Here is a 27787-nt window from a genome sequence, read left to right as displayed (position 1 = left end):
TATATTATTTTTCTTGTGTGGATTCTATATACGAATATAGATAACTTCTGAGATGCATCGAATATGATGGAATAAAGAAATAAAATTACTTATTTTTTTTATTTTTCTCTTCTTCTGCAAATATTTTAACAGCATTCTTATTGAGTTTTTCTCATATATATTTTTTTTGTTCCATTTTAAACACGTCTCTCTCTTCGTGTATCCCAACTCACTTGAACCTATTATTTTCATTAGAAATTAGAAATTTCTCTTTGTCGTGACATTAGAACAATGACATATGATAGATACTAACGGGGCCAAGTAGAGAACCCATTAGAAACCTATACCAACTATAAACCCATAAACCCCATGGATCGACATCCGTGCCCAATTTGAAGTGTTTGATTTGTAATTTAGTTTAATTTGTTAGGCTCGATTCTTTATCAATCCAATCCAATCCAATCTATCTAATTTATTCCGACCATTCATAAAATCTCTATCCAAGTTTTTAATTGAACCCATTCTAAACTTATCTCAATCCAAATATAATTCTATACCTGCCTTGGTTCGGTCAAACCTTATACCCCATACGCTATACCCCATACTCGATCCATTTCAGGTCTTGATCTAACTTTGGGCTACGCTGGTCCCAGATCTAAACCAGCCCAAGGAGACCCGGGTTTGGTTTCATGGTGGGCTAACGTTTTGTCACCCCTAAACGGTCCAATAACCCATCGGTGCGGGCGACCGCGGGCCGTAACGTTTAATGGGTCGTCGAGCTCTCTGAAATGACCACACTACCCTTTACCCCGGAGCACGGTTGTGGGCGGTCACGAGAAGCGCTCAACGAGGGCACTGCGGTCTCTTAGCCAGTGGTATTCTCGTTATATTTCGCGCCTTCAGAGTTCTTTTAAAACTCCGCTCTCTCATCGGGTATTTGATCTCGAGCAGCGATAAATACCCCACCCAGGGACCTAGGGTTCCATTGCCAGCGTTGCTCTTTAGGTTTTGGAAGCGGGGTTGCTCCTTTATTATTTCTTCTAGGGTTTTTGATCCCAATTCAAGGTACTGGCTCTTGATCTCTCTGGCTTTCTCTAGGGTTTCTGCGCTTCTTGGATTCCCTTCTTGGATTGCTATGGGTCTAGGGTTTTCTTTCTGATCGGGCGTTCTTTTTTTTCCTTGAAATTACTTCTGACGGTTTAAGATCCGGAGATGCCTCCTCGAGCGGTGAAGAAGGGGTCGGGCGGGTCGGCGTCTGCGAGGAAGACGGCGGCGAGGACGGCGAAGGGGACGCCGAAATCGCAGAGCCAGGCCGCGCCGGTCGAGGAGGTGCCCAAGGTCGAGGAGATCTCGGTTTCCGTCGTGGAGGAGAAGGAGGAGTTCGCTGAGGAGAAGTCGGAGGAGAAGTCCGTGATGCTGGATTCTAAATTGAACGGCTCTGTTGATGTTGAATGTAGGGCTTCTTGCGATTTATCTTATTTTTTCCATACTTTATGTTTAAGAATCCAGTATTCGGTCGAGTTTGCAAAGATGATTTCTGTGCCTCTGTGATAGCTTCTTGCTATGTTTCCATCGAAGGGTTTCATCGTTGATTGTTTCCCTCCCTTTCCTAGTCATGTTTCGTATATATGCTATATTCCCCACTTATTTGCTATGTTGAAAATATGGTGAGGTCCTTTTCTTGATCTAACAGAACCTGTTTATAGTTTATTCTTTTGGTATTGTAATGTTCTAAACTCGTTTCTTCAAGTGAATTGCTTGCATTGCTGCTCTTGATTATATGATGATTGTGTATGGAACTGACACTTGCTGTCTTAGCTGTTCTAGTGGATCTTCTGTTATGATTTCAAACAAAGTATATCTTGTTTAATCCCTCTGTTTCTTATGCTGTTTGACTTTTATATCTGTTATTAGATTCTCATGCCGATTAGCTTTTATAGATTATTGATTATTTAATCAAGTGTACCATCAAAGGATGCTCCTGGACATTTGTCAAAAATAATGCCCTTATTATCTTGAATAGTGACATTGTGATCACATATTCAATCTGTGACTGTAGTTCCTGAATTTTTACATTGCTCTGATAGTTTTCGTTTTTTTTCCTTTAACATTACCAAATCCAAACCTGCTGTACGTGATTCACGAAAATATACCCTAATATTGTGAGAGAGGAGGAATGAGATTCAGATGGAAAAAAAAATCATAGGAGATCGCCTGTGAGCAATTTTAGAATGATATTTGACAACCCTTAAAAGTTAATTACTGAAGTTCGAGGACCACTGAAAGTTTAACCACCTTATTAGCTGCTCCGTTCCCATGGCAAAAGATAGAAGTTTATGGTACCATAATTGTTTGTCTTCATTGGTTGCTTAAACTATGCATTATACTGATATAAAACTGGAACATACTGTTTAGACCATGACATTATAGTACTTATTGATGGTTGCAAATTACATGTATCATACTCATACTAAGGATCTACTCATGTCCTGTTGACGAACATGTTCAATGACCAACGATTTGCATGTTTGTTATTTCCATGTCTTACTGCACTTCTCATATATGTTCCATAAGCAGTTGATTCAATTTTTAAAGCACCAGCAGAGAGGAAAGTTGTATGAATTATTCTTTTTACAGAATGCATACTCACATACACATACGCGTCTGTTGTGATAGCTATCTATTCTAGGATTCTATATATTTATTTTTTTTCCAAATTCCAGACTACTATTGGAGGCAGATGTGCTAGTATACAGTTAATCTGAAAGATATTGTCCTATATTTGAAGGCAATGTAGCGGATCAACTTATTGTCTTCTTTATGAATGCTTGGTTTTGATGATTTGTTGGCACATATTGGCTGATGTAGTGGGCCATTGTTTCTTTCCCCTCATGCATTGTTCTCGTGGGCCTTTTGTTGCATTTTATTCTTTTTTCTGATCAGATGTGTTCATTAAATTAAAGAACCACTTGCATTAACAGGTGCTAATTTATCTTTTGATTCGATCCTTATACATCAATTAGGTTTTCTTACCGTCTAGAAGCCTTATTGCATTGGTTCTATATTATTTCACTCTCAACTCATTCTTGCTCTAATATTCATCTTACAAAGGAGCAAATGATTTTTATTTGGTGTCGTTGCAGATGAAGAGGATTTGAAGGACTCTTATGAGGAAGAGGATAAAGGTGAACGGCTAGAGTTGGAGGACAATGAGCCAGAATATGAACCTGAAGATGATACTGCTGTAGACTATGATGAGAAGGATTTGGAGCATGATGATGGACAGGAAGAGGAAGGGGATGAAATTGAGGAGGTTGTTGAGGAAGATGATGTGGTTGAAGAAGAAGAAGCTAATATGGCAGATGAGGAGATGGAGGATGGTGGAGAGGACATTGAGGGTGAAGGGGATGACGGGGATGCTGAGGGAGATCACGAGGTTGATGCAGAGGAAGAAGAGCACCATGATGTAGTCAAGGAGCACCAAAAGCGTAAGGAGTTTGAAGTATTTGTTGGAGGTCTAGATAAAGATGCGACTGAAGATGATCTCAGGAAAGTCTTTAGCGTAGTTGGTGAGGTTACTGAAGTTCGACTTATGATGAATCCTCAGACAAAGAAAAACAAAGGCTTTGCATTTTTGCGTTTTGCAACTGTAGAGCAAGCTAAACGTGCTGTTTCAGAGCTCAAGAATCCAGTGGTTGGTTTTCCACATTTTCTCTTTTTAGTTTGACTTATATAAAGATTGTTTCTTATTTTATTTTTACTATTTGGGTTCTCTTTTTGATCATGGCTTTCTTTGATAATGTTAGGTGCATGGTAAACAATGTGGTGTTGCCCCAAGTCAAGACAGCGACACACTTTTTCTGGGCAATATATGTAAAACATGGACAAAGGAACATGTAAATAGGCTGTATTGTGCTGATTCATTTATTATTTTATCCGTTCTGTATTAATTCAGTACTATTGTGAATACATGTGCAGTTGAAGGAGAAACTGAAGAGCTATGGAATTGAAAATGTCGAAGATTTGACGCTGGTCGAAGATTCAAACAATGAAGGGATGAATCGTGGGTTTGCATTCTTAGAGTTTTCATCTCGCGCGGATGCAATGGATGCTTATAGGCGCTTGCAGAAGAGAGATGTGGTATTTGGAGTTGACCGAACTGCTAAAGTTGCTTTTGCAGATTCTTTCATTGAACCAGATGACGAAATCATGGCACAGGTATATGTAATTTAAGCTCCATTGCATTTTCTTTTTTCGAATCATATTGGGTGACGCCCTTTTCATTGTGATAAGTTGAATGGAGTGTTTTTTCTTTGGAGGTAATCAAGTTTTTTAATGCAATTAACTATATGTTGGGATAAACATGGCATTTTATATCTAGTTATTATATTATTGTTTTGGCCTGGAATATCATGACTACTGCCTTGTTTAGCTGAGGACTTATTATGTTTCCAGTATTTTCATTTGATTTTTTTTTTTGGCATGATTTGCCAATATGTTTTCAGGTTAAAACTGTTTTTGTTGATGGCTTGCCTGCTTCATGGGATGAAGATCGTGTTAAGGAGTACCTCAAGAAATATGGAGTAATTGAGAAAATTGAACTTGCTCGAAATATGCCATCTGCTAAAAGAAAGGATTTTGGATTTGTTACTTTTGATACCCATGATAATGCTGTAGCATGTGCCGAAGGCATCAACAATGCAGAACTAGGTGAAGGTGATAACAAGGTATGTTTGTATCTGTATTTAGGTCTTGTTATTTCCTTCATGTTTTTTCCATTATAAGTTGCTTTATCATGTTCAGTAATTCCATTTATTCTCCATTTTATGTGTATATGATCTTATTAACTGTTAGCATGTTGTTTTAGGTGAAAGTTAGGGCTAGATTGTCGAGGCCCCATCAAAAAAGTAGAGTGAAACGTGGTCTTCGAGGAAATTTTAGGATTGGCCGTGGGGCTCCTCGAGGTGGTCGTGTGTCATATGGTCGTCCTCCACCTTATAGGTTTCCAGCACGTCTGTCAAGACCAGTTGGTCGTGGGGCACCAATTGGGGCTCGTGGATTTAAGAGACCAATGGGATTTAGAGACAGGCGCCCTGTTATGGCTGTGCCAGAGCGAACCAGGCGTTTGCCTCCCCCAGAGAGGTCATACGAGAGGAGGCTACCAAGTAATTTTCTTGTTCTTTTAGTCCACGGGTAGCCTGCTTTATGGTTCTTTGTGTGCTTGTGATCTCTTACAGTCCATGTTCTTATTTCTTATTCTTTTACTGGAGCAGTTCCTGCATACCCCAAGAGTAGTGCAAAGAGGGATTATGGTAGGCGTGATGAGCTGCCGCCGCCTCTTCCCAGAAGCAGAGCTGCTGCCGAGTATGGGTCCCGGGTTCCCACTGAGAGGCGGTCATCCTACAGAGATGATTATCCTTCCCGTGGGTCAGCCTATTCTGATATTGCGCCTCGTGGTGCTCCTCGAACTGCTGATAGGCGGGCCTACATTGATGATGGTTATGGAAGAAAACTTGAACGACCTCTTCCAACCTACCGAGAAGGACGTAGTCGGGATTATGATTCCATTTCTGGTTCGAAACGTCCATACTCAGAATTGGTAAGTATTTTCTTGCCCATTTGTCCTTTGTTCCTGCATGTAATGCGTTTTCTCCTATTTAATATTGTCTCTTTAATTGGTTTTTAAGGATGATGCTCCTCGATATGCTGATGTAAGCATGCGTCAATCAAGGGCTCGCTTGGATTATGGTGTTAGTGGTACTAGTGCTCAATATGGTGATGCTTATGGTGATAGGTATGTAACATCTGTTTGAAAGTTATTCTGCATGATTATATATATAATGATATACTTGTTCTCTAGGCTTGGGCGATCTCATATGAGTTATGGCAGCAGCCGTACTTCTCTTTCTGGTCAGGATGGGCTCTATGGCAGTCGTCAAGGCATGAGCTACGGAGGAGGTATTTAAAATCCATTTTTAATTACAATAAATATTTACCATGTTTGGGTCATTAGACATTCCATCTTGTGTGGATATCTACATAGGTTCTGTTAGTGGCAGCGATGTTGGTGACATGTACTCATCGAGCTTCAGCAGCAGCTACCTGTCACGGGGATCCGATGTAAGTTCTTCCTTGTTTTCTCTTTTGTGTAGCTATATTTTACACCTGACATCTTTGCTTGTGGCCAGGTTGGTGGTAGCTCTTATTCATCCCTTTATTCTGGCCGTAGCTTGGGTGGCAGCGGATACCTCGGTGGTAGTGGGTCAGGTTCATACTACTAAGGTGCTCAAACCTTCTTCCTTTCACTGTTTTTTTTTTTGAAATTCTCTGGGTACCACATGAGAAATCATGTGTGCTTTCTTTATCATGTTAGCTTTTTATTTTTTTGGCTGGTAATAATTCCTTTGGAAGAAGGTATGGCTTTGTTTTTTCACTTAAGCTGGCCTGCTTGGTTGTATGGGCCTTCGTGATCACACATGGGTTTGTCTTTATGACACAGATTTGACATCACAGAAGGCTGATGTAGGCTGTGGATTGTAGGAAGCTTCTGGATATGATGCCTACACGCTTGGAAAGAGGGCTTAAACCAAGCAACTCTGTTTGTCTGAGAGAAACCTTCATGAGGTTGAGTTGAGAAGGAATGGACTCTAAAGTTTGGTCAGGGCAGTATCAGCATATGGATATCTAGCTTAATTCTGTGTTTTGTAAGGGAACTTGACATATTGGGTCAGTACCAAGATTATCGAGAAAGCCGTAGTGTTGTATGTATGAACATATTTATTTCTATCGTAAGACATCCATGAGATGGAAATGAGGATCTTAGAGTTTGAGGTACTATAAAGAATGCTACAAGCTTTTCTGGATAATTTTATTATGCCGTGATTACTGGATTAAAGCTTATTTTTAAGAAGCTAGAAATATGTTATTCTCGACAATGAAATCTCAGAGCAAGGATCAGCAAGTGCTGATTGAAAAATTGGAAAGGCTCTCACAGGGAGAACATGTTGGATGAATGTCTTGATTACTTACATTCACATGCTAACCTAGCTAGTTCTTCATATTATTTTGGATTTAACACATTCATGCAATCTCAGCTCGTCCTTGCGCTCTTGCAGCTGGTCCTTGAAGATGTGAACACACAGCATTTGGTTGGCCAGAATGCATAGGTTTATAGTGGGGGCCTGGCTGGTTATGTTCTTACATTAACTAATTATATAGATCAGCAAGAATGGATAATGGTAAAAGTGTGTGTGAATATTGTTGTAGGCATATGGTTCTAAAAGTGATTTATTTGTTATTGATAATCCATGTTTTGCAGCCATATGATGGAATCTATTTGGTTTTCTCCACACAGCAAATTGACATGGTGTTTGTTAATCATATACTGAAGTTTGATTCTGCCGGGAATCTGTAACCATTGTTATCTAAAGTTGTACATGGGACTGGGAGTTGAGAAGTAATTAGGATAGAAACATGAGGGCATAGAACATGAGTACATATCTGTTCATGGATATGGAATTTAACTGTCAATTCAACTATATTGGTTTAATTCGTTTTGTGCCTTCGTCGCTTCATCTTGGAAAGGCTTATTTTCTTACAATCCAGACCCCCTAAATGGAGATTTATATGAGATATTTTAGTGGTACATTGCTTTGATTTGTGGAGTGAGCTTTATTTGATGTCTGTTACTATAAAAAGTTCAAACGATGGTTAAGGAAATTTATAGAAATCTTGGAGGCATGCAAGTCTTCCAACTGCACCTTATCAACACCTAAAACTTCGGTGGTGGATTACCATATTGTGAACAAAATAGTTGTGGGGACCAGCAGCTGCATCGATAAACTTCATATTTAGGACTCATTTCATGAGTTCTTTCCCCATTTGAGTGGAACATGACAACACCAATAATCTGTTCTGTTTATTTTTGATTTTTTTTTTGGAGTTTACATGTTGCAGTTTGGTGCTGTGGAGTTTAGCCTTTTGTAGAAAATGTTTGTTGTAGGTTGTCTTGAGTCATTTCTTTTCTCAAAAGTTTTTTGTGTAACAACTAACAAGTTACCCTCTTTTATATCCCTGCATAAGGTATATTAAGTACCTTGTGTTTGATTGAAATGACTTATGATAGTATGGATTTTGTGCAGAAATCATGTGTTTGACATTTCAGTCATATTACTTATAGAAAATGATTACTGGACCCTAGCCTGTTTGAAATGTTGATATGTTCTGAAGGAATTACAATCTGTCACTGAGTTACGTTTTACCAGTAAATATTGTTTCAATATTGATGGCTGAAGGGTTTTGCTACACCCTGGAGGCAATTGTGTGTTTAAACCTTATCCTCGTGAGGCATGTTGAATTGGTAATGGATGCAACATAGGCTCTAGATGTTGGAGTGGAAAAGATGAGGATGGTTATAATAAAGTTTTCAAGTCATTTTCAGATGTAAGGGAGGGCAAAGAAGGAAGATTTTGTGAGACTGCTTGGTAAATGGGTCGATTATTCAGGATGTTCCATCATTGCTCTGGGTCCTTCACTTCCATTACATCAATGTGGATTACCATGAGAAATAGCATTATAGCTTTTAAAAACATTTTTATTTCATCTAATCAGACAACATGGAATTGGAATATGATAATATGGATTTGATGTTTAGCCAATCACCGGATGATTAGCCTGGTGCCAAGGCCTAGTTGCTGGTGTGCTTCCAAGATTCGTGTGTTCACAGCAAAGGGAAAGATAAGGAAGAAGAGGAGAAAAGGTGGGAGAAACAAGAAAGATATTCTACTATGAATTTCGTTTTAGGTCTAACATAAGAACAAACATCAGTGCAGGTCTCCCTATTTGTTATCTGCCCGACGTCACTTGAAGATATCTTGGTTGTGTTGATGTATCAGTATCATTGTCTTACCTGCCTTTGGTACGATCTACCGTGCACGCGGGCCAGAAAGTTTTAATGTACACAACTGACTTGCCTGAACTATTGACCTGATATAACTAGCATGACTTTTTATGCCACCTATCCTTGCCTGGTTTTGCAGGCCTTGCACAGCTAATATTTGGGCATTCAGTTTTGGCAACTGATAATGTTATGTAAACAGTAACTTGATGATGAAGCTAGAGTTTAAGACTGAGACTTATTGATGTATTTTGTGATTTATTCTTAGGGACGGATATTATGAAGTTGCAAGTATGCAAGTATTATTCATTTACTGTATTTTTAGGTCCTGTTTGGTTTGTGATAAACCCAAAATAAATGCCAAGTTAAGGGTTTATTTTAATTTAGCATGTATATATTGGTCGATGGGTTACATATCATTTAACCCAAATCAAACTATTTAGCAAGCGGAGGCTGAAAAGCCTTATTCAAGTCATCGAGTGTTGGGTTTATTTATATCAGTTTCTGAAGAAGTTAAGACTTTCTTGCTTTCAGGTATATTTATATATATACTGGCGAAGAATTTTTGTTACCACCTGTATAGTTTTAGAAATGATCTTTTGCATAACTTTGACATTGCATTTTCAAGTACATTTATGTTATATTCTTCTGGTGAATGTTTTGGTTCTGAGTGAATGCTTTTGAAAAATCTTTGGCAACATTTCTTCAGGCAACTCTTTTATCTTTTGTTTTGCTTTGGGTTGTGGTTGCACTTGTCATCTTCATTTCTTTTTCACCTGTGAGGTAAGAATTATCAGTGAAAAGTTAGTGTTATTGTTGTCAGTGAAGCTTAAGCTTAGTTGGGATATTTATTTTTTGTGAAATTTATTTTTTGTTCTTTTCTTATCGTTTGCTGAATCTCACATGATTGGTGGGTTCATCAAACCTGTAATTCCATGTTAAGACCTTATTCTTTGTTAAGTTGTTTATTTCCCCTTATTGATTTGCAAATATTATTCCGTATCCAACTTTATGACAACTCAACCAATTGAATGTTCAAAACCTACTTTCTTTTGGTGATGTGTCTGAAAAAAATTGTCAGACTTGTTTATTTTGTGCTATATAGGGGTTGTTCAATGAGTGCGGTAAGTTTGGCTTGAAACGTCTTGAATAGTATATGAGTTGAGCTTGAGCTTGGCTGGCTTTAGCTCGAAATATAAATATGTAAAACAATTTATATGTTATGTAATATTTCTGCTGCTATCTACACTACAATTTTTTGTATTATTTGTAATAAAGTAATAGAGGCTGTGTAGAGTATAATGTATTTCAATAATAATATCAATACATAATTAAAAGTATTAGCTTAAGCTATATGAATAAATGTATTGAAATACCTTGAGCCCTTACCAGTTTTCTTAAACAAGCTGTTCATGAACAGTTTGAGTTTGGCTCCCAATTAGATGAGCTATCTTGAGGAGAGCTCAGCTTGACTATGAAACGGGCCAAGCTTGAGCCAGTGCTAGCTTGCTCCGTGTTCAGCTTTTTTGCACCTCTAACCTACCTTTGTAGGTTTCCAGGGAAGTCGGATGTTAATGTTGAAGGCTATGGAGTTGTTTTGTTTCATAGCTGGGATTTTACCGGGTCATGGGAACTTGAAATGCTCATCAGACTTGCAAAAATGGAGCTGCTGTTGAACGTGTAGTAGCAGCACCACAGTCCTTTTTTTTTTTTTTTGTTTTTGTAAAGTTTCTCAGCTTTATGGCTGGCGATGCTGCTTCTTTGAGGTTACTTGCAAATTTCGTTGGTGCGTGAGATAGAACAGCAAACAAGAAATTTTGTAGGGTCAAACTAACTATTTGATGGTAGGTTTGATTTATCTCCTGCTTTATAGTTTTAACTTTTGGCTAAAAGTCGTGATATCTTGGTTGTGTGTAACCGTGTTGTAGATGGTTATTAGATAATTATATTTTATTTCATTTATAAAAATTTGACAGGCCATCTATCTGCTACATTTTTACCATGTAGGTCAGTTCAACACCTGGCTTGTTAGGCATGCATGCCTTTTCTTTTAACTAAAGTGTTAGAAGCGGTGATGTTTCTATCGTGTTTCATATTTTGACTAAATGGATTTGTTATTTTCTACCAACTGCCTATAAAATTAGATGTTTCAGACTTACTGGCATTTATTAAAATAGTTTAAAAGGTGTTGAATTGGCACATGCATGTACAGTCGTCATGTCTGCATGCACCATACAGCTCCCTATTTTGGGTCACCTGCATAGGGAGTAGCTCCCCGAAGGGAATGATATATGGTGCAGCTTTGGTGCCTCACCTACATAGGTGAGTAGCTCCAGCACCCTTGTCTGAATTCCTTTTTTTTTAAAAAAAATAGAGAAAAAAGAAGGAAAGTTGAGATCAGGGACAGTTGCCAGAAGTCTTAGAGGATGTGCTGAAAATGGACCCTTTCAATAAAGTTCTAAAGATAGGACCTTGAGAGTTCATGGTAAGTGTTAAAGAGTATACAATAAAGTACTAAAGACTGGACCTTAAGACCTATAGTAAATGTTAAAAGACAAGATATGTACGATGGCATAAAATATTTTAAACCACCACATAATACGCTTCTTTTTTATCTTTTAGTTGGATTATTTGTTACTAACAAGGATGGCATGTGGTATGTGGCAGAATGAGTAATGTTTGAACTTTGTTTCAAATTACTGATTTGTTTGAAGCTTCTGACTTGAAGTCCAAAGGCATACAAAGTGATGTTGCTAATTTTGTTGGGTTGTTTGTGGCGGCGCTCTAATTTGATGTATATGATTGATCATGATGTTGTAATTCTATGTACCAGTCCATGAATTCCATTTGTGTACATCGTTATAAAATCTTGTAATGATATAAGCAAAGCTTTATTCATTGTGAACATGCTACAGTAATGTCTGATATATTCATGCTTGTTTAGGCGTGGGAAAAAAAAAATTAGGGTTTGATGTTTGGTTTCCAAATGGTCCAGGCGATCCATCGATCCATAACCAATTGGGGCATCTATCTATCTAATTTACTGATGGGGACTATTAATCATCCATCCAAGTAATAGACATCAATCTAAGTGCTAGTGAGATGTAGCCAATCGTCCTGTAAGGAGTAGTGAGGTATAACCAATTTGGACTTCCCTCTTTTTGAAAGATGGACGTATATCTATCTATCTATTTATTATCTAGATATATAAAAAATAAATTATGCTGTGGGATATCATATGATTTAATCGTCTTGTAAGTAATGATAAGATATAACCCATTGGGACTTCCTGTATTTGAAGGTCCGATGTATGTTATTGGGGGTATTGCCTAGGATTTTAGGGTCTCCTAAAGTAAGCAGGGTTTTTTTTTTTTTTTTTTTAATCCACCTTACAGAGCTGAGTCATCTGTCCGGAAATGGCTCGATCATCACCGGAGCTATACAATGATGTTAGAAAATCGTGTGGATTTTTTGATGGAAGAATGACATTGTAAGTGGAGCTGTGCTTTTGAAATTGTGGGATGATATGGTCTGATTTTGTAAGGGATCAAACATCCACGACTTCCAAAATAACTTCATAAAATATGTTCAAACTCCCTGGCTTGGAAAGTCACTTGTCCAAGAGAGATGTCTGTAGAAATAAACTGCTACCTATCACCTCTTTGATCACTCAGTTCATCAGGTGGATGTCGTAGCTGGAGATTTGTGCGCTGCATGGTAGGGTCGGGGTGTCGGATGGGTCTTGTTTACTGCTAAGCCAATTACAGTTTTCAGAACTGTGCGGGGCTCTGGCAGGCGATTTTTTAGCACTGTGTCGATTGAAATTGGAACTATGTGAACAGTGTCTGTGGTCGTGATGGCTGGAAATGACCGGAACAGGCAGGATAATCCGTACTAATGGCCTGGCTTGACCAGAGCCCACAAAGTAGTCCTAGTAGATTTATTATGATGCATGCTAAGAATTGCTATTCTAAATGCCCATGGATTGTACATCTGAGCACTTGCTTGGATGGTTTCATCTCTTGCCATTGAGCAACGGGACTAGGTTGAATTCTAGTTGGACTCAGAGCTTTTATGATTCTAGTTGATCATAATCTACACAAGCTATAATGAAATATGATTATGTTTAAAGCTTTTATGTTTTAATATATGTAGATTATGATTGAGAATTCTCAATTTAAATGCTTTATTATATATTTTAGCATGCTAAATAATGAAATCATTTTTTATCTAAATGTGTAGGTTAGAAATTAATAAAATATATGAGTTTTGGTTTCTAGATATTTCTAATAGTTTAAATCATAATCAATAGTATTGATTTTCAATTTGATACCCCAATTTTTTTGATTTTTTAGAATTGAAAGATACAGATTACCTTCCTCCGAGATGAGCGTCCTCTATCTCTTGATAAGTTACAATAAAATTTTGTTTTTAGAATTTTAAATTGAAATTTTTAATATCTTTTTAGGTTGCTAAGGAATGTTAAAACAATAACTCCATTTTTTTTATTTGAATCTTAGTTGTGTAACTTAATAGAAAAATGCAATAATGGCTCTCATTATCTTCAAACTGATTGCTTATACTTAAATCCAAATGATAATATTAGTAGTTCATTTTGTATAAGGGAAAAATATGAATAGCATATACTGGCATGTGGTTGGTTCATCACAAAAGGAATGAATTTTCTGTAAGCACAAAATCCATACACTCAAGTATAATATTTTTGCATTGTTCAATCAGAAAGAGAAAGTGACGGCCATCAAAATCCACGGATCCGCCGGGTTTCCATCCACGGCTGCAGAATTTGGTTACAATACCTGTGCTCTCTATGGTCAAGAAAGCAGAGGATTCTCTAAATCCTTTGGCGCTGCTCAAACAGCGTTTGGTCTGTGCCTCGCTCTCCAGCAGCCTACAAAAATATTCGTGAAAAAAAGGGTGCATTTACAAAGGTAAATAAACGAGTCAAATGAACTACTGGGTAAAGAAGCAGGAGCCGATGGTAAAAACACTTCGCCAATTTGGCGTGGCGTGCTTACATGATGACTATAAGTTAATAAGCTTGTGGTTGTTTTCTGTAAACAACAGATGTATCAGAGATTTAAGATCATAAATCACCAGCCGAACAGTCATTGGATCGTGCCATTGTATAATATGTCTATAGAACTTTTACGAGATAAAATACAATATTTTAGCGTCTCATTTGATGATATCAAACTGGATTTGTATAAGATCTCGGACTACCACCCAACGTGCATGGAAAATTAAGAATTTCACATGGTGCATACCCAAGCAACCAGAAAACACACATTATAGTATGCCAAATTAGACGGCAATTCCATTAACATCTTAATCTGTCGGTTGATATAAATATTGATAGAGCGCTCTTTCTCTGTCCCTGTACAGATGTGTCGATGACTGGCAGCTCCTTGTATTGACAGCAGAATGTCATGTGGCAATGTCATCGACCTCAGAATTAAAAACAAAACTTGGAAATGTGGTTGTTATGTCCCTGCAATGTTTGATATGAGCAACAGTCAGGTCAGACTAAGGAAAAGATGGGGCAAAATAACCAAAGGTAACACTTTGATGCAGGCCTAAAAATCCGTGTTTGGTCGAGCACCCTGGGACCAAATCCGACAAAAACCTCCAAATCCACCAAAAACCTCCAAGGAGTTGGTTACTATTGCTAATTATTTCAGCCTGAGCGAGAATTATCTCTGAAAGATAAAAATGATGGCAGATTTTCCCAGTTCTACTTCCAAATAGTCATTAGACATGTCTGCCATCATAATGGAACTCTCACATGCCCGACTCCAAACTCCACTTTTTTAATATTTTTCCACACCTCATGCTCTCTCGAATATTTCGGACTCAAACTTCTTTCCAAGCAGAATAATAATATTTCCACGTTTCCTTTTTCCCAGAGTCATATAGAATTTAATATTTTTCTTTTATATGTATGTATGTATGCATATATGTTTGTATATATGTATACCTTTGTGCATGATATTCATCATTTCTAACATGCACACACAATAATAAATTGATATTGGGTTCCCTCATAGAACAAGTGATTTTATAATAAATTTGACCAAATTAGGCCAAATTTTTAAGTGCTTCATAACTTATAGAAAAGGAGGCTGAGGTGAATAAAGAATAGTGGGCATAGCAATACACACCATGCTCACAACAACCAGTCAATGCCCAGTGGTAGGAGCAACCATAGGGATCAAGGAGGACGATGATCAGGATTGCAAGACTGTTTAAGACTACAACCCAGAGATATACAGGAGATGAGGCTAACATGGCACCTGCGGTTCAGTCAGGGAGGTAGGATCAGTCATTGTCCACCACCTCGTTGAGTTAGGGATAAAAGCAGAGTACAAAGAAAGGGAAAGCAAACAAAGCTCCAGATTCATTGGAGAGGGTTGATGACGAATCCATTCACTTAGATTTCAAAACCACCGAGCCCTCGGATGATTGGTTGCCTAGATCATCTCGCGATACAAATGATGATGCTAATGACGATCCGAGGATTGATGCATTTGGAGGATAATGAGATAGCTGTGAACATGGGTAGAGGTGCGTACAATTCAGAGACATATGAACCAAGTCCATTCACCAGCAAATGTCATTTCACTCGAGGTGGTTCAAGAATTCACACTACTGCAGCCAATAACATAGAATATGGAGTAGGGTCCTTGGATGTCTCTAGATACTCATCATACACCGGATCCTATTCTGATAGCTAGTGTATAACTCGCATGTCCTTGATCAGAAAAATCGAATTTGAGTTACTACCACTCCCCATAGCCTCAGCCAGATAACGGGTAAGTTTTCACTGCTAAGATCTTCCCTTAGGTGGAATGGCCAACCCAATACTAGATAGAGGATTAATATTAGGATGGCTATCCAAGAGGCTAAGATATCGTATCTAGAGGTGGGCATAGTATCTAGGTTGGAGTCGAGTTTAAGACCTCAACTATGAACGAGATCCATGAGGGCATACATACTCCATGAGAGACTAGTTGTCAGTATGTATTTTGTAATTTAAATCTATTTGATATATGTATAGTCGAGCTAAAGACTATGAATTCTCAATTTTTAATTATTATATTTGCATCCATCAAGCAATCTAACAGTCTTGCGAGACCAATATGAAATTAAATAATATTAAAACAATCTTAAATTCATAATTTCAAGATCCCTAAACTTTAAAGTAACAATAACAACCAAAAAGTTGAAAACTAAAAAAATAAACTGGTACGCTTTTCCATACCATGCTGGTACAACATGTATTTTATAATACCATCCCAATACTAGATCGATATGGTGCTTGGTACCAAAATTGCAAACCTTGAGGGGTGTTTAGTTGCGGAATAAGTGGGGGTACTCCCCCAAATAGGGGATGTCTTTGTCAAACACCAAAATGGACCATGGACAAGACTTATTTATACCATATAGGGGTATAAGTGGGCCCGCAATGTATAAGTCTATTTCACAAAAATGGTGGAATAGACTTAAACTGCGGAATAGGCTTGCCTTAATTCTCTTCAATTCTCATTTTGTCCTTATCTACTCTATATACACTCAAAAAAGTGAGGGCAATTTGGTTTTTGCGGTAAAATCCAAACTATCACGAAGTTCATTGTGCATTAGATCTACCTTATTCCCTCTACTTATTTTCTGCACTTATTCTTTCAACTAAATGCCAAATACACCTATTTTCCACTGAATAGGGTTATCCTTTCAACAATACAAAAGAAATCCTTTCAGAAATCTATTCCACAACCAACATCCCCTGAAGATCCTAACTTTTTCCATCGAAGTGGTCTTATGTAAAATCCTTGTACCTAATACTCTTAACCTAGGTGTTGTTAATGGTACTCTAACCTAGCTGTCGATAATGGCATATGCAGGTTACCAAAGACAGATGGGAGAAGTGTGTTGTCTAATTATCCAATGTCCCCTCAATGCTTGGCCAAGGATTTATTATATACTTAGAGCCTCTTGAGATAATAATTCCTTCAAAATGCAAAGAGAACACAGGTTCATTTATTATGATAAGTTTGTTAAAATTAGTTTGACAGCCTTCTTAGTGCAAGGGTATGCATTCTCAACAGTAATTGCACCAGCCAGCTTTAAGCATTCTCATTCACCAACAAATTATATTAAGGGCTATCTCAGATGTTATTTTGAGCCCCTTCAATTCCATTCTCCCCACTTCCATCCATGTTACCTTGGCCTCCCTTCCTCTACATAATTCTTTGACATGGATTCCAGTAACTCTCCTTTATGGAGGTTCCTTATATTATCACTGTAGATACCCATTGCATCACAATGTGTTGTCCATCATTTTACCCTCCTTATTTTGCTGATGTAAGAGCAAAAGTTCATGGCATATTGCCACAACCTTCTTCTATAATAGTCATTATATTATCATAGATGATGTTTGGTGACTTTGTTTAATTTGAACTAAATTCTACTTTCAGAATTTCTCCATAAATTGGTAGGCTTAAGCCACCCAAATGTGATCATTCTATAACAAAGTCCAGCCAATTATCCAAAAATAAGCCGCTTTTTTTCCTCATAGTTCCACAAACCTCCTAGGCTTATTAGTGTGGCTTATTCACACTATAGTTGATCAAATTTGCATAATCTTACTTCTGTGATACAAAATTGGTGACAATCACAGAGTACAATGGTTGCAAAGATGCTTGACTTATATCTTTCTTATCCATCTTCCATGGATGGTTGCTTATTATACATGATTCTTTGAAAGTTTTTGACTAACAAGAGTCTGCTTTCTAGAGCATTTCTTTATTTAGAATGTTTTTATCTACCTAATGGCTATTACATTTGAGAGCGTTTGATCACTGCAAGTGGCTTTTGCCTTTTGTATCTTTTGTTAGTTCTTTTTTGTCTCTCTGATCTTCCACTGAATTATGGCTTCGTTCTTCAACTAACAAAGAATTGGACAATGCCAGTCTACTCATTAGGTAATCTTATTATTTTAGAGTTTTATTTAATAAGCTAATAGCCAAAATAAATATGCAAACCCTCCTACTTTCTTCGTCTCATTAGGCACTAAGTCCTTTCCTTTTAAATCCTTTACCGAGTCTTCCAAATTACATGCTCTAGCAACATCATGGCCCAATAATTCCTTAGTTCACCATTTTGCATTAAAAATGCACCATTTTCAGTTTTAGTGCACGGTGAAATCCAAGATCTCAAGAACTCTTTCACTCATCTTAGCAAATCCATAGATTTCCTTCTTAATCCTTGAGCTATTGATGATAATGAGCAAAATTTCTCTCCTAGATAACTTTTCTTTATCCTTCAAATCAATATTTTTTCAAACAAAACTTACTCCAAAGCATGATTTGCAATACCAAACTGTATTGCATAGTACATAATATACCATACAGTACTAGTAGGGTACCAAGACCTGGTAAGCCCCTATGTTGAGTTTTAGTACCAAGGCACTGATGTACCTCACTGACACTCGATATAGGATGTACTGGTTGAGTACCTATACGGGATCTGGTAATGAGACTCCAATCCTTGCTCCAAACTCCAAAGTATGTACTTGAAACTAGTGAATATCTTTTATTCCTAATCCAGCTCTCTGGTCATCCCACTAGGAGCTAATATGCATGCCTGAAATTAAGAAAGCTTTACATACAAGGAACTTTACAAACAAAGAATATATGCATGCAAATATATAGGAGTAATGCGGCATGCAATTTGCTTCTTGTTTGGTATTCAAGCACTAGTACTTACCGGAGATATGGAAGAGTCATTATCTTCAATAATGATGGATTGCGAGAAACAAAATTCGCCCATTCTGTTTTATCTATTTTCCCATCTTGATTCACATCAGCTTCCAAAAATGTCTACACCCACAAGCAGTAGTACAGAAAAACCGATTACTTAGATGCCAATTCACTAGACTGGAGAACCATTAGTGCTCTCAGCAATTTGACAAACCTTATCTAGGATTAACTCAACAGTCTCATCAGACAGTCTCATTTCTGACTCGTATAAAAGTGCAATTAACATCTGCTTGACCTGCAAAACCGGATCAACATTGTAACTAATATATTCTATCAATATAACAGATGAATTGGCAAGGAAAAATCATTATAATTGGCCTTAATATCAATTTCTTCTTTCCTATACAGAATCAGCAAAACATTTGAAATGCACACTTAGATGGAAAATGTGAAGGATGAGGGATCTAGTCTAATTGTATAAAGAAGAAACATGTGCAGCAGTTCTCTGTATATATATGATTTCTGTCCTCACACAATGTCTAGATTGTGGACTATATCATTATAAGGGGTAGCTTTGCATTTCATGCATGGTTTTTGAAAGGCATGGTCAAATAGTCTTTTGCAATCATGTTATAGTGGAAAACTTTTTTCTTTATTTTCCTCTCTTCAATATATTTTCAGTTGTTAACATGACATCAGTCCCACAAAAGCCTTGACGCGATCTTCGGTCCAAACAAAGCTCACCTGGAAGGATAAATAATTATGAGTTTCTATTTATATACTAGCATATACTTCCCCCCACTCTAGATAAAAGGGGAGGCGAGTTGAAATGAGAGGATGGAAGAGATGGGGAAGTGGGATTTTTTCTGCTCTACACTCCTCTCATTCTCTCTCTAAAATTGTTGGGTTTGAAGGGCATATAAAGTTATAAAAAAAACCATCTAGATGGGGTTTTGGAATAAAAAATGGCACATGCTTGATTGATTATTGCTAAATGTGTTCGTAACGGACTTTGTTATGAGGATGCACTAAGCAAAAGATGGCGAATTCTAAGGTAAAAACATTCAAATATGTTCCCTCCATTTTATATAGCATACATACGCATGGAAGATAAAAACTGCAGCGGGACCAAAATAATTACAAGTCTTGGCTGGTTTGGTATTGGGTGCTTCTTTATAGGCTGGTCCTAGTCAAGCTTTAAGTTTCTTGAGCCTGAGCTGGTTTAAGGTAGCCTGACCTGAGCTTGGCCTATTAAGAGCCCTAGTTCTAACTTCTAAGTGAACCCCCCCCCGCCCCCAACCACCATCCTTCCTCAAACTATGATATCCTATGCTCAACTGAACTACTTGAGCAATCTACATAATTTGAAAAAGTAATGAATTAAATTGCCTCCTTAAATTTGCATTTCTCTACTATAAAATGAATTGAGGATAAGATGAGTAAACATTTGATTTTTCATGCATCCCATATGCATCCTATATATGCATTTGGTAATCAAAAAGTTGGTAAAGAAACAGTTGTTAAGAAATGTAGGTATCAAATTCTGCCATTTATACTTATAAGCCAATGAATTTTAATATAGAAGGATTAATGTAAACTTCACATGTGTTTGAGATAGAACATGTCAATGAACATATTGACCAATTACACAGTCCCAAGTTACCTCTTTCCGTTCGATGAAGCCTGTGCCGTCCAAATCATAAAGCTTGAATGAAACTGTAGTCATGTCAAGCATCACCAACTGTAACGATTTTTTTAGCAATAAGCCAAAAATGATAAAACAAGATAATGACTTACAATCAACTTTATCTTCTTGTGGAGCATTTGGATGAAACACATTGAGTGCCCGAACAAAATCACCAAAATCAATGACCCCCTTTTGCTTCACATCAAATAGGTCAAAAATCTGCGTATATAGTGATCAACTAAACTATATATTAGGAAAATTAGAACAGTCTGCCACCATAACCGGAACCTAGAAAGTATTAGCACGGTAGCATTGGATGCTGTATTGAAATACAAAATGTGGACAGGCACACTAACCTGCTCACCCTGATATAATAATGTGATGCTGCTGAAAAGATATTCCCACAACCAAATGCAAATGAAACTCATTAATATGCCTAGCAAGATGAAAAAAATGCCAAGGAAAGGCCTAGCCTGAATACTTTTCTTTTATATAATTTTGTATTTCAAATTATTTTAGTTGGTATATAAGATCATCAGAGGCCAATAATTATGAATGTGACCAAAGGTCTTCTTGTGCATAGTTACATTCAGTGTTCGACTATAGGAGAAATTTACCGATTTCTGGATAAATTTCAAGCACCCAAGTTTGTGCATGAAGAGAAGTGCAGATGGAAATTTAAGCACAGATGGGTGCACAGTTTGCACCACTCACAAGTCGAAGGCCAATATTAAAAAAGAAAAAAAAGGAATGGAGAAAAGGTCAACTTCATAGCAGATGGGCTAGGTTTAAATGATTACCATTTGGATTCCATGTAAGCCATTAGATCACAAATGTGTCCGCATGCGCCACAGATATACGTTCCTTCTAGTGTAACATAAAACATAATTCCAACCAGGGAAGCATGAATTTTATTGATGAGTTGGTTTGAGTATTTGCAGCATATGCCAAAGAATAATATCAGCCAAGAGTATCTTTCTAATCAGGACTTGGTCCTGAAGAGAGGCCTATGGTTAATTTTTTACCATATATAAGACATGATCTGCTACTCAGGTCAAACTATTTGCTTTACATAGTCTTCTTATCAGTTTAGACAACTACCTAGAGGATGAATCTTGGCACAACGGTAAGGTTGCTCCATCGTGACCTGCACATCATGAGTTTGAAACATGGAAACAACCTCTCTACATGTAAGGGTAAAGCTGTGTACATTTGACACTCCCAGACCAAGCACTAGCGTAAGCCTCAAGCACTGGGCTGTCCTTTTTTATCAATTTACCTGGCTGAGCTAGATGATAATTGCAGATTAATTTCAATAGCAGGTTTGTTGAATCACTATTGCACATCATGACTCTCACCAATTTAGCATTGTATATTATTGATTCTCTTGTTCTACAGATTCTTCTGGGTATTTACACAACTACACTGCAGATTAGGGCACCTTGTAGTGGTTGGAACTGCTACACATGAAAATCATCATCATCATCATTGCATACCACTTTCATGATTATACTTTAACTTTGCAAAGGTTCTTTACCATCTTTGCTTTCTAATAACTTATCCAGTTGACTGTGATATGTTGATGTTACTTCAATGTATTATTATATAGGTCCAACCTTGGTTTCATAAACCTTTATATATTGTCATGCATGCTTAGCATTATTTTATCTTATGCTCTCTACAACCTAAATTGTGCTACTTCTTTTATGCTCTTACATGTTAGTGGATCTATGAATGAATTCTCCATTTTTGGTGATTCACCTTCGATTTTGAAGCCTATTTTATCATAAATACATTCCAGCATACATATGGTCATATGTTTTTACTCTACAAATCTTTGTAGAGGTTTATGACATCGTTTGCGTTTATAAAATTTATATTCACATTATGCTTATTGTGGTGATAGACTCATTAAGTCTTTTCAAACATATATATTGGCATAAGACCTTGACGAGAGCTTCGGTCAAAATGCTAATTTCTCAAGTTCTGTTATCAAATTGTGAACCAATAATAACTTTTTAGTGCAAGAATTAATGGGAAACACAAAGGGTGTTTAGATGAGCTTAAGGAAATACAAACTTCTAACATAGACCTAACATGCTGAAAGCCTTTGGCAGGCACAAGTTTATTGGGAGAGCAACTGGTTAAGAACAGAGATGATAGGAATATTGTAAGGATAGTTAAGAACGTTAGCCAAGAAAATAATTGGAAAAAGAAAAGTAAAGAAAGAACATATTCAATGAGAGGTAGCATGTGACTCCAATAAGTCATTTTGCTCATGCCCATAGAGAGGGAGAACGATTATGAGGCTTAGGGTTTTGGATCAAACCCTAGATGTGAAAAAAGGAAGTAAATAGTTAACGAGAAGAAAAGGAGGGAAAACAAATCTGAAATAAGGAACAACTAAAATCCTTATTTCTTCTCAACATCAAGTATTCAGCGCAAGGTGCGCATGCAGCGCATAGGGGAGGGGCGTGGATGGCATGAATATGCAATATAAATTTTGAAAATGTTGACATCGTATAACGATCTCTTCAATGATTATAAGAAGAGGCACCCGATTTGACTTGTAACTTAAACATAAGTACAAATATGTCATACATGTAATATGCATGTAAATACATATGAACCAGTGCAGGTTGATATATTTTGCAATTTGCATATAGAAAAGCTAATGTACAAGGCCCTTTTTATAGTTGGGTCCAGCCACTGTATCACACGAGGTATGCAGTACCAGAACAATTCCGCGTACTGACCGCGTACTGACCACGAATAGGGATGGATTATGGTCTAAGTACAAGTTTGTGCCCAAATTAACGCAAATGTGTCCTTACCGAGCCGAACCACCTAGAACCGGTTAGTTCCAAGTAGTTCGACCACGTAAAGGTTCCATACTGGTTTTGTGCCTCAATTATTGAGGGAGAAAGAGCCTAATGCCTTTTTTCCCCTTTGTTTCAAGGTACGAGAGAAGAAATAGAGGAGGAGAGGAAGAGTGTGGAAGGATAAAACCTTTTCTCACAAAACCCTATTTTCCACTCAAAAGTAACCCTATTACAATTCGATGTGGTATGGTACCGGTACCATACCCGTCTGCTATCGGTACACAATCCAGTACTGAGATTGCAAATCTTGGTATCATATTCCTACCAAAAAATCATGCTCTAGATTATCCACAAATCCAAATGACTATCTAAGAAGAGGGTAAAATGCTTTATTCTATTACCCATGCATCCTCAATAATTATTCATTCTATTTCTTTACTCTATTAGGCTTTGTCAAAAAGTAGGAAAAGTTGAGCAGACAAAAATGACAAAATGGAGTCTATAGTGAAGAAAATAATCCCTATAATAAAGATTAAAACTCCTGCTTCATTTCCTTCACTTGACTTTAACCCTGTGGTCCTCTTATATATCTTTGTACCCTGTGTATTCTGTCACATGAAAAAAGAAGGGGGGTTTTGCTCTCTCTTGGAGATGCTGATATCACCGCAATGAAATACGATAGCAAGGTAGCTGTAACGTAAATACGATTACTGAAGAAATAACGTGAACTGATCATAAATTTGACACTTTTAAGCTTATATTTCAATAACAGAAGCATGAGAAAATATAAAACAAAAGCAAGCAAACCATAGGAAACTGAATCTGTTTGCACAATATCAAGATATTGACAGCCAGATACAAAGTCAAAAAACTTTAGCCATGATCAAGTATCAATTAATTGTTCAACTAAGCAAGAACGAGAAGAAGAGTGAGCCGAAAAGAACAATACCCTGTTTGCAAAGAGGTTTTCCTTTTTTCTGTTCTTAAATAAGGCAAGCTGGAACTCTTCCTGCATAAGGAACAATATAGAATGAGTTGGCCTAATACACGGATCTTGATAATCAATCACTTCAAATATGACTTCTGGATCTTGAACGATTCATAAGGAACGTGGCACAGACTTATCTTCACTTATCAGCATGAATCATATAACTGGGGGGAAAAAAGGAGTGCAGTTCCTAATCTCGAGGTTCTATGGATTCAAAAGACTAAATTAACAAAAAAAATCATGCAGATTCTTAGCCAAAAATATGAGATTAAGAAGGCAAATCCATCATGAATCAAATTCACCATAAAACAACATGAGTGCAAACTGCATATTGTTTTTATTTAAGCTTTATATGCATTAAAAACAATTTACCAACTTAATCAAGTCTGAGAAACACTTCAATTCTAGCCTTCAAATCATCAAATTCTTATCAATTACAAAATGATAGATATATATCGCCAGGATGTAAAATCGTGCAGTCTGTTTATTAAAAATAAGAAATGAAAAGAAAAGAAATTTGCTGATATTAACTATAAGTTGCAGATTCTTAGTATAGTAGCAATGTTTAGACAGGAAAAAAATAAGTTCATGATGATTTACACAAAATCTGTTTAGAAGTATCCATATACTTTTACAAGGAAGGAAGAGAGAGAGAGAGAGAGAGAGAGAGAGAGAGAGAGAGAGAGAGAGAGAGAGAGAGATCATGTATATAACATATATGCTGTGTCTAAGAGTATATTACCTTATTTATTAGCCCATCATCAACCACAGAACTGCTGATGCTCTTGAACAGCTCAAAGAGTGCCTCTACTTCACTGACGCTGACTAGACCATACAATAGAAATTAGTAACATAAAAACTAAACTTCCAAAAGAGAGAGAGAATCAAGGTAAGCACAGCATCTGGCCCACCTTTAGAATTGTTTTCTTTTTTTGCTTTTAACAAAAGGGAAAGTGAAACATAAGAAAGAGGAGTTTACAGTATCCACCAGCTTATACAATGACCTTCTCCCTATACACTGATGTATTACAATTGATTGCTAACTCTTACATCCCCACAGCTGGTTTTCTTAGAAAATAAAAATAACAGTAGAAAATATTATTGTTTACTAATTGAATAACAAGAGCTTAAAAAAAAGGAGTTTGCAGATGTGATATTCACTTGGGAGGCTGGATTCATCAGAAAGAATTGATAAGTTCTTTCAAGTTTCACCATGATGCAGCAGATTACATGCATAGCAAGATATGATAATGGGCCATTCAATTGAAAGTGGGAGAATTGATCAAGATCAACTAGATCATTTGTTACAAGTTGACCAAAAGCAATGGAGGTCATGCAGTTTTTGAAGAGTTCAGCATTTGTAATGCTTTTTAGTGGGAGATGAATTCATTATGTAATTAAGTGGCCACAAGGAACACATCTTGGCAAAGAAGCCGAAATAAATTAACTAAAACATTGAGGACTCACATTTTTTACTTGATACAGGCTATCAGAACATAGTGAGAGTTTAAATAATCCTGAAGACAATAATGAAATATCCTTTATACCAGGGAAAAAATATCAGCGAAATGGAACTTCAAATCTGCACCAAAAATCATGTAGATTCCTATCAATGGAATGTACTGATACAAGTTTGAGAAGCCCTTGAAGAGCCCAAACTTAGTTAATATAAAGTGACATCAAGGAAAGCCTAGGTCCAAAACATGATAAATATAAGAACTTAAAATCTTTTCCATTAACAACTTTAAGAAATGAATTACTTTGAGCTCTAGGAAAACAAAAAAGGCTTTGTAAACCTAACCATGTAGCTAGTGATGACCTGTAACAATAGATTGTGTCAAGCAAACAGTGATGCTATCTTTCGATAAAAAAATACATCCTTAATTTTCCTGATATGTTGCCGAGAAGGCTAAATTTGTACACCTTCTAAAGTTTAATCTTGCTTCTCCTCTCAAGTGTTATGATTTGAATGAGGGGCTGTTTGGCAAAATCGTGCCAGTGGGACCATGGAGAGAGGGTGCGCGCAAGATTGCGGGAAGTCATCAACCTGGAGAGGCCTTTTTATTAATCTGGTGGGGATGGGGCACCACAACCCTCTCAGACTCCAGCTCCCGTTCTCTCTCCCCTGCCGATCCACCCGGATCCAGCAGAAACTTCCCAAACAGGGCCTAATATAGTCAACCATCCTAGCTCACCATCCAAGATTTCAAGTGACATTCCTTTGGATCCCCTCTGAATTAATTCTCACTTACATAAAGATAGTTACAGAATCAATGTCAGCTCAATAACCAAGTGCGTTTGAAGTCTGCGGCCTCTGAGACATATTATAATCATTGCACAATCTTGTTATAACTTTAAACTAGAAATCATTATTCCACCAGGTTGATCCACTGTTGCATCAGATATAAGGATGTCCCAAGGACGCTGCATCCGGAGAAAACCTAGCTATTGCCCCTTTTTTCTAAATCCTAAATTGAACAAGCGTGCTCAACGCCATCAGAATGCTGCTCATGCAATAAGGCACCAATACCATAATATGGATGCCCAAAAGAAACGTAATTGAAGCTGGAAGAAGGAAAAACAATGGAACTTACAAGCAGTTTGGGAGGCAAGAACCACCGGGTCCTCGTATCCTGGGTATTGCCTTCTAGCCCTCGACGGAAAGCAGCCCATTTATCGCTACGATCAACCGGAGGCCGGGCCTAGTCTCCCAAATCACGCATTACAACCATCCACATCTTCCAACCAATTCTTCTGCACCATAAAAGAAGAGACGAAAATTTATACAACCCCCTTCTAAACTCAACAATTCTAATTCTTTCCCAAAAAGAAAGGTAAGTTGACGAACCATATATATACATATATATATAAATCCATCAAATAGCCAAGCAGACCAATAAAAACAAAACAAAAAAAAAAATTCTGCCCTGTATAATTTCTTTTTTCGAAAAAGAAAGAAAGAACACGAACATTAAAATATACCAGGAAACCAAGAAAAAAAATCACTTTTCTGAAATAATTCGAAAAAGGATTTTTAAGGAAACCATCAAATCAGAGATGAACAAAACCCCAGGAAACAGATTTCAGATGGATTAGAAAACGAGAAAATAAACCTAACCCTGATCCGAATGGGAATGGGGGAACCGAGGACGTATCGGACGGAAGTCCACCCGGAACTCGTCGAGAGAATGCCGCGGAGGAGGGGGATATATATATATATATATATATATATATATATATATATAGAGGGGCGAGACGGCGATAAGGATCGCAGCGATCGGACGGTTCGGATTTGCGGTGAGAGGGCGGAGGAGGGATCGGCGATGGGCTCGCGAGGCGTCAGATCGCGAAGGTGGGGGGGATCGTGTCGGCGAGCGGCGCATTGCGTATACCCAACCGGTGGACGGATGCCACGTGGCCCCAACGAACGCTTTTTTGGCGGTACCGCTGCGTATTTTCTCCCCCCGGCGTCAACTCCTGGAGATCCGCTGTTCCGTTCGGAACACTGTACACGCGGGGTTACTCATCGCGGTGATGGGACCCGAGGAACGTTTCCGCGTCGGCTTGCGTCGTGGGGGGCCGCTGTGGCCTTTTGGGATGGTTTCCTGTTTGTAGGCGTACATGGGACTGGCCGTAGAC

At 37.6% G+C, this 27787-nt stretch overlaps 2 protein-coding genes across 11 annotated transcripts; one reads left to right on the top strand and one right to left on the bottom strand.

Moving 5' to 3' along the window:
• Positions 1-874: 874 nt before the first annotated feature.
• LOC103710772 (RNA-binding (RRM/RBD/RNP motifs) family protein) lies at positions 875-14074 on the top strand. Of its 5 annotated transcripts, none has more exons than XM_088718776.2 (13): positions 875-1044; positions 1184-1432; positions 3123-3673; positions 3786-3875; positions 3958-4197; positions 4485-4706; positions 4847-5144; positions 5253-5578; positions 5667-5773; positions 5840-5937; positions 6023-6099; positions 6168-6261; positions 13616-14074. In XM_088718776.2, the coding sequence occupies exons 2-12, from the start codon at positions 1192-1194 to the stop codon at positions 6258-6260; spliced, it is 2343 nt and encodes a 780-aa protein (XP_088574902.1). In that variant the 5' UTR covers positions 875-1044; positions 1184-1191; the 3' UTR covers position 6261; positions 13616-14074. The 5 variants fall into 5 exon arrangements, with proteins under 5 accessions (XP_088574902.1, XP_008794875.1, XP_008794874.1 ...); XM_008796653.5 differs by lacking the exon at positions 13616-14074 and adding an exon at positions 6520-6845; XM_008796652.5 differs by lacking the exon at positions 13616-14074 and adding an exon at positions 6479-6845.
• On the bottom strand, positions 13432-27385 carry CBL1 (calcineurin B-like protein 1). Of its 6 annotated transcripts, none has more exons than XM_008796655.6 (9): positions 27262-27352; positions 26743-26902; positions 24891-24973; positions 24110-24169; positions 20449-20557; positions 20315-20367; positions 18866-18946; positions 18659-18771; positions 13440-13784 (listed from the first exon to the last, which is right to left on the bottom strand). In XM_008796655.6, exons 2-9 carry the CDS (start codon positions 26819-26821, stop codon positions 13541-13543), a joined length of 822 nt encoding a protein of 273 aa, XP_008794877.4. In that variant the 5' UTR covers positions 26822-26902; positions 27262-27352; the 3' UTR covers positions 13440-13540. The 6 variants fall into 6 exon arrangements, with proteins under 6 accessions (XP_088574903.2, XP_008794877.4, XP_008794876.4 ...); XM_008796654.6 differs by having other exon boundaries at positions 13441-13784; positions 27267-27385; XM_008796656.4 differs by lacking the exon at positions 13440-13784 and adding an exon at positions 14018-14384 and having other exon boundaries at positions 27267-27385.
• Between the last annotated feature and the right edge of the window lie 402 nt (positions 27386-27787).

Source organism: Phoenix dactylifera, chromosome 3 (assembly GCF_051530095.1).
Source record: "Phoenix dactylifera cultivar Ajwa chromosome 3, Ajwa_hap1_PhDact_Kaust_v1.1, whole genome shotgun sequence".
NCBI lineage: Eukaryota > Viridiplantae > Streptophyta > Magnoliopsida > Arecales > Arecaceae > Phoenix > Phoenix dactylifera.
Note: the sequence above shows the minus strand (reverse complement) of the source record. Positions and strands in the feature narration are given on the sequence as shown.

Coding starts and splice junctions, on each gene's coding strand:
- LOC103710772 (XM_088718775.2), top strand. CDS start 1,192: ATGCCTCCTCGAGCGGTGAAGAAGGGGTCGGGCGGGTCGGCGTCTGCG. Junction 5,938..5,992: donor AGGCATGAGCTACGGAGGAG/GTATTTAAAATC, acceptor TTGGGTCATTAG/ACATTCCATCTTGTGTGGAT. Junction 6,100..6,167: donor ACCTGTCACGGGGATCCGAT/GTAAGTTCTTCC, acceptor GCTTGTGGCCAG/GTTGGTGGTAGCTCTTATTC.
- CBL1 (XM_008796654.6), bottom strand. CDS start 26,821: ATGGGCTGCTTTCCGTCGAGGGCTAGAAGGCAATACCCAGGATACGAG. Junction 24,974..26,742: donor TCTTGCCTCCCAAACTGCTT/GTAAGTTCCATT, acceptor TGTATGGTCTAG/TCAGCGTCAGTGAAGTAGAG. Junction 13,785..18,658: donor ATGACTCTTCCATATCTCCG/GTAAGTACTAGT, acceptor ATATTTTTGTAG/GCTGCTGGAGAGCGAGGCAC.